The 7,167-nt window shown below is 35.0% G+C and overlaps 1 protein-coding gene across 1 annotated transcript in view; it reads left to right on the plus strand.

Moving 5' to 3' along the window:
• Positions 1–7,167, plus strand: part of LOC117168930 (neurotrimin-like) — a 380,276-nt gene that overhangs the window by 278,966 nt on the left and 94,143 nt on the right. The window contains exon 4 of the mRNA XM_033354915.1: positions 273–458. Coding sequence (XP_033210806.1) covers positions 273–458 — 186 coding nt within the window. The remainder of the gene's footprint in view (positions 1–272; positions 459–7,167) is intronic.

The following is a 7,167-nucleotide window of genomic DNA, read 5'->3' on the forward strand; positions in this document are numbered from 1 at the left end:
AAAATAATTTTTTAATAAGTTTATTGTAATAATTGAAATAGGTACGAGCAAAAATCTATTTTTTGCCTGAAAAACCTGGGAAACTCCTGGAATTTTCGGCGAAAAAGCAGTAGGCACCCTGTTTGTTGCAAGTTTCAATTTTTAAAGCCTGTTTGGATTATTCCACTTTACAACTGATGAATTGTCTGCTCAAACATAAATAAACAATTAAATTATAAGTATATGCTTATTGTGAAGACTGATAAATTATTCTCTACAATTTAATTTCATAGGTAGGATGGGTGAAGGCCGACACAAAAGCAATTCAGGCAATCCATGACCATGTGATAACTCATAATCCTCGAGTCTATGTTTCACATGGAGATCATTCGATGTGGAGTCTTCAAATAAAAGGTGTCCAGTTAGAAGACGCCGGGTTATATATGTGTCAAATCAATACGGATCCAATGAAAAGCCAGGTATTTTTTCTTACGCTACTACAACAAAGCAACGCCTTCTCAAAAGAATAAACGGCCTATAATTTTGTATCGCAATAGCGAATTAATTATGGTGCATCCTTACACTAAATACGTATCAAATCTGATTCATTTGATTATCATAGAATATCTAGATAACATAGTAAAGACCGGCGTCATATATCCTGATAAGAGAACTTCAACCCCATACGCCTCGACTCGAGGATCTTAGGGTAGTAGGATAATCACCGCCCCTCCACTGCAGTCAACTGTGTTCGTACTTATAGTAGTATTAGTGGTAGTTTTTTTCTAGGAAAGGAAATCTGGCATAAGGCACGCATTCTAGAATTCGTCTTTATTATAAAGGCGAATCTTAGAACGGGTAATGTCAGATTCTTACTGACAGTTGCATAATGCTTACAACGAAACTTGTGAAAATGTTATGCTAACCTCTAAGCAAGATGTGCTTTGGATGCTGGGGAAATATTTTGAGGTACCATCCTATCCGTCATGGCAAGGTTTTATGGAAACTCTAACGAGGAATTTGCCCTATCAGTCACGACAGGTTATTGCATTACCGTTTTTTAATTTACCGCCAACAGAGTATAATACAATATTCACAGCTCTAAGATTCGCATCTGACGTTTGTCTAATGTTTGTTTTGTTACTTTTAATCAACCACTTTATATGAAATCAAAAGATATTTGTTCCTCACAAAATGATCTTTTCAATGTTATTATGAGATTATGGGGCTTTAATCTTCTTCTCTCTTATCTAGGAGCAGTAGACTACCTAATGCGAGGCAGTGGGCATTCAGATTTATGGGCGACAGTTTTTTTCCTCATCTGTACCTCAAATGTTGACCGATCACGCTTATGCAAGATCGATTCGAGCACATTGGTTAACATACTGTGCTTTACGAATTAATTTTTTCTGAAAGTAATGTAGAGGATTCTGAGGCTCAGCACTGTCGAAATGTTTTTGCAGATTTTCAAAACATCCCTTCACGATTTGATTTCGTACAAGATGATGATGTTGTTGAAAAAATTTATAGCAAGTTAAAAATCCATCTGGACGTGTTACGTTTAAAAAGAAAAACAGCTCAGTTGTGGATACAATACTTTGATCTCGTAATTATTGCATTGCACTTTATTCAGGCGGAGCGTATGGGGAATTGGCAGCCCAATTTAGATTCCATCAGAAGTATGTTGCCGATTTTCCATGCAAGTGCACATTTTTTTATGCTAAATCTTTCCAACTTTATCTTGAAGATATGCACTCACTACGTCTGAAAAGGACGAAAGCAGATTTCTATACCTTTACAACCTAAGGCTTTTTGACAATTAGACGTAAAAACAAATTTTGGTCTGGTGTATGGTCGGACAGGGTAATTAAATAAACTCTAATGAAGCACCCAGGGTTTCGAGAATTAAAGAAGACGAAAAGCATGTCCGAACTTTCTTTGAATGGCTGCAAAAACATTTTTAATTTACTTGTTCCGAAGATATAAGGTCCATATGGAGTGGTATTGTTGCTTTTGAAGACATAAATTGGCACGAAGCCGTACAAATGGGCCAAAAATTACTGAAAGAAGTCGTAATAGAGGGTAAAAAGTTTTTGGATTTTACAAGAAAACGCAAAAATAAAGCAAAAGCAATTTCTGCGTCAAATTCGACTGTGAGAGTTGCCCATGATGTCGTAGAAATTGATGCTTCTCAATTACTTAAAAGAATAATTTGCACCGTAAATATGTTTCAGATGGGGGAAATTGAATCCATCGTGTAGTATGGCCAAATATGATATGGTTTGCAGACATTTACAACGTATATATATACTATTTATTCGCAAACATTACAGCCATAACTTTTTTATTGCATGTGACGGTTATTCATTAAATGAAGCCAATACTAAAAGTGTTGAACGTCAACAGCGTTTTTGGAAAATATTTCATCTAAAATTTTATTTCAGGAAAATACAGTTTCAACTGTGCCTCCAGAAAAATTCCCAAATAATCTTAAAAATAAAGAACGTTTGATTTCTCAATTACAGCAACTACTTCTAAACAAAAGTTTTGAAACACTTGTTGCCGATGACGATGCTGATGCGATAATCGTGCCGACTGCCATCAATGAATCCCGTTGGAATAAAATAGTTGTAGTTGGACAGGATGTAGATCTCCTCGCATTAAATATTGCACTTTCTCCTGTGGAAAATGATATTTTGTTCCTAAAAGAAGGAAAAGGATATGTAAAATCCCGTACTTATATTTTAAAACTTTTTCAAGAGGCTTCTTCGGGCAGAGAAAAGTTAAAACAATTATTTTGTTGAATAAAAATGAATCCTTGCAGGATATTGTGAAAACTTTCAACAACTCCGATTTTGCTCACTGTCAAGAAGCAGCTTCTGGGTAGCAATTTAATCTTGCATTATATAAGGCTAATACTTCTGAAACAAGTTTAAACAAATACATATACGTATTCTTTAACAAATCTGTGACTACTTCCATTCAGGCTGTATCTTTATCTGGGCTTCATCAAATTTCTGAAGCTGCTCCATAATACTCTTATGGAGTCGATCATGAGATTCAAACATGGCGAGGAAAATTTTTAGAACCAGAACTTTAAGGTCGGAAAAAACGGAAAAGTGGTTTATTTCCAGTTTATACTACTGAGACACCAGCTCCATCTCATATAATGAGGTTGATCATTTGCTCATGTAAAATTGGATGCAGTAAACGTTGTGGATGCGTAAAATTTGGACTAAAATGTCCCGTTATGTGTCCAAATTGTCAACGTACAGGTTGTCTTAATGAAGGAACCATAAGTAGACACCTAGAAACAGTTGATAATTATGACGAGTAACAGTTTTCAACTACATTTGAACGAATATTCAAAAGTGTGCACTGTATTAGGCCTTCTGGGAAAACCACATTTAAAAAAAAGCACTGTGCTATTTACTCCACTCAACATACGATCAGAAGATCAGTCATTATTTAATAAATCATATTTAATAAATTATGCATGTGAAAACTGTTTTGGCTGAAGGCTAATAGCCCCTACGCACACATAATATTCAGGCTTACGGCCATATCCGCACTCAACTGTATTTGTGAAGGGTTAGCAGTGGACGAACTAACAAATGGTATTAGCATAGTTTGTTGTTTAAACCATGAACAATCTATTGGCATAGTTAGTTTATTGGTTTCCTTTTTATTCTGGGAGCTAACTATCGAGACCAGCTATTACGCAGGAGGTGATGAAGACTATACACTGTTATAAATTCCTGGAAAAAGTTTAATACACATAGATTGGAAGTTTTTTTTCAGATGCGTATATTAAATAGAAGATACCACCAAATTTGAAAGTTCAAACTCACATCGGAAATTCAATATACATCTGCATTAAATTTAATGCACGCGTGGATTAAATTTAATGTATATTTATATTAAATTTAATACGCATATGTATTAAATTTCAAATGTGTGTTTGAACATTCAAATTTGATGGTGCTTAAATTTAATATGCGTATCTGAAAAAACTTCCAATACATGTGTGTTGAACTTAATATAGGAATTTGTAATAGTGTAATTCTGTATAGGATACAAGAGATATAGATAACCCAACAAGAGAATATAGATATCCCCAAAAATATGTATTAGTTATCTAATTTCAATATATATTTCTTAGGTTATCTTTATATGATGTGGAAGGAAGAAAACAGCCTTACGACCGAAAATGAGTGTAGGAGAAAAAGCGAATTAAAATAAACGCAAGATGAACAAGTAGCAAAGGGAGGTGGGTAAAGCTGGAAGTACCACTTTGCCCAAAGAACGTCCGACCATTGCCATAATTTAGGGCTCCTTAAAGGCTCTTGCATGAACCTTGGCTCAATTTTTCAAAAACAACCCCTATGATAAAAAAACTAACCTAAAAAATAAATATGCAATAATCTGAAAAATGAGTACACCAGAATTGAAGGCTCATTCTAGGCTCTTAAACACCCCCAAAATCAATTTCCCAAAACCATCCCTTGGTGCTCATTAAGGGCTCTTGTTTCACCCGCAGCGCAATTTTTCAAAAATAACCTCTATCATAAATAAAGTACCCTAAATACATCAGAATTGAAGGCTCACTTAAGGCTCTTGCATGACTTGTCGCGCAATTTTTCAAAAACAACCCCTATCATAAATAAACTACACTAAATATTAAATATGCTCTAATGTGAAAATTAAGCACACCAGAATTGAAGGCTCATTTTAAGCTCCCTAACGCCCCCAAAATCAATTTTTCAAAACCATCCCTTGCTAATTAAAAACTACTCCTTACATAAAAGTGCTGATAAAGTGCATTGAATATGCACTAATCATGAAACTGAGTACATCATCATTGAAGGCTCATTGAAAGCTCTTGCAAGACTCATGGCGCAATTTTCCCAAAACAACCCCTATTATAAATGAACTGCCCTAAAAATTATATATGCTCTAATCAATTTAAGAAAGTGCATATATTAAAAATTAAAAATTTTCTATTTGGCTCTTTCCCCAACCGGAGATACATGACCGGTCTCTTTTATAGTTATTACGAAACTGCTGCAAAAGACATAAGAGAACGTGAGAGTCGGTTTACAACTACTTCACATCCGACAGCCGTATTAGAACCATGAAGGAGAATTTAAGAAAATGATCTTCTTTAAAATCCTTTCAAAACCATTGAAACTTTTTAAAGTACGCTGTCTAAGGAGCTTAATTTGATAAAATTTTCAGAATTTTTCAATACACAGCCAAACTTTTCACCAATAAAGCAGTTCAATTTTTGAGTTTTCATTCAACTGCACAGATGAATAATTTCGTTTATAAATTAATTAAATAAATCAATATATATATAATGTTTTTTGTGTATGTCTATTTTAGGCCTAAATCTTTGAATTTATAATAAAAACAGAGTTACTCCCCCACCCCGGGTTCAAAATCACACGCGAGAATTTCCGTGTACTACTTCTGGCCAGGGATGTATTTCGGAATAATCAAGTACGTGAAAAATTGCGAAATATGCCAAAGAACCAAACCGAATAACCAGCCAAAATTAGGGCTAATGGGAAAAAGAATCGTGGAAGAACCATGGACCATGATTGCTGCAGATATCATGGGACCATTATCGATTACAAAAAAGAGAAAAAAACAGTATATCTTAGTATTTGTAGATTTATTTAGAAAATGGGTAAAAATTATTTCAGTTAAAAAACCCAAGGGAATAACAATAGAGTCAGAATTTCATAAACGTGTCATCCCACGTTTGACGATCACCGCGGATTCTCCACACCGACAACGGCACCAAATTCGTAAATAAAACACTTTGAGAATTAACCGAGAAATTCGGTATTAGGCATACAAAAACACCGAAACATTACCCCTAAGTCAACCTAACCGAGCGTTACAATAGGGCAATCAAACAAATTATTAAAACCTACCTCGATAAGGACGATTCCACGTGGGATATGAACATATAGATGATTTACAGTTTGCGATAAACACTAGCAAAAACTAATCATCACAATTTACCCCAGCATTTTTAAATTTAGGTCGTGAATTAGAACCAATTCAGTCACTGAGTAAAAATAATGAAAATGATAGCGAAATAGAGTTTCAAAGCGTCGATGAATGGACAGATAGACTAAGAAAGTTACAAATTACGAAAGAGGAAGTCCAGAAAAATTTGGACGTAGCAAATAAAAGACAAGCGAATTGTTAAAATGAAGCAGATAAAAATCAGGTAAGTTATATGACCAATACGAAGGTCCTCTCATAATCAAAAAGAAAATTTCGTCAAGCATATATGAATTAAAAACCCCAAAAGGGAAAAGAATTGGGGAATGAAATTTCAAATTAGAAAAACCCGGAACAGAAATTGGTTAATGGAAACTAGAAATACTAGGAAACTTAGTTTAAGATATTTTCACTCAAAATGGAAAATAGCAAAGGATCAATAGCATTCAAAATAAAAACTGACGCATAACTCCAAACTCAAAATCGACCCACGATACTCTAACTCACTAGTTGCTAAGAACAAATTAGACAATACGGACTTCTACTTTTAAGATAATGAATTCCACGAACAAGTGCTGGTACTGCCAGAACATAATTTTGGAAGAGACAATGAGCATCTATCTGAATAACTGCCAAGCCATAAAATGGCTAAACTTAAGAAAGGCAGGAATACCGAAAGCGGAAATCAAATACCATCCCCACCGCCACATTAGGAAACTACTAAAAGATTCCATCAACAGCGAGACCCCTTCATCGCAAGGAGAGGGAACTGTTGGAGGAGAGAAACAGTACGAAGAGGGAGCGGTTGGCGGAGACATCAACCGAGAACCAAATTCAGAATACATTAAATAAAAAGAATTCGCAGAGAAAGCAAAAGAATTCCACAAAATAAAAACTAAATAAAACTCCACACACTTACGACTGCAAACAAAAAAACCTTTTCTTTATTCAATGTTACAGAAACCGATAATCATGGAGTACAACACTAATCGAAAAATCATCGAAAGCAACGCATCTCTTAGAAACAATTTGAACAATATGATACGTTCCGTTCTCTGGCGTACTCAAGAGGGGAAAGTGGATGGGGGAACTGTGAATGATATTTTTTCTTCGTGGGGGAAAGGAAAGGAACAGTGTTCGTAGTTGAGCTAAGGAGTTCGGGGGGGGGGC

This window comes from Belonocnema kinseyi, chromosome 3 (genome assembly GCF_010883055.1).
Source record: "Belonocnema kinseyi isolate 2016_QV_RU_SX_M_011 chromosome 3, B_treatae_v1, whole genome shotgun sequence".
Lineage (NCBI taxonomy): Eukaryota > Metazoa > Arthropoda > Insecta > Hymenoptera > Cynipidae > Belonocnema > Belonocnema kinseyi.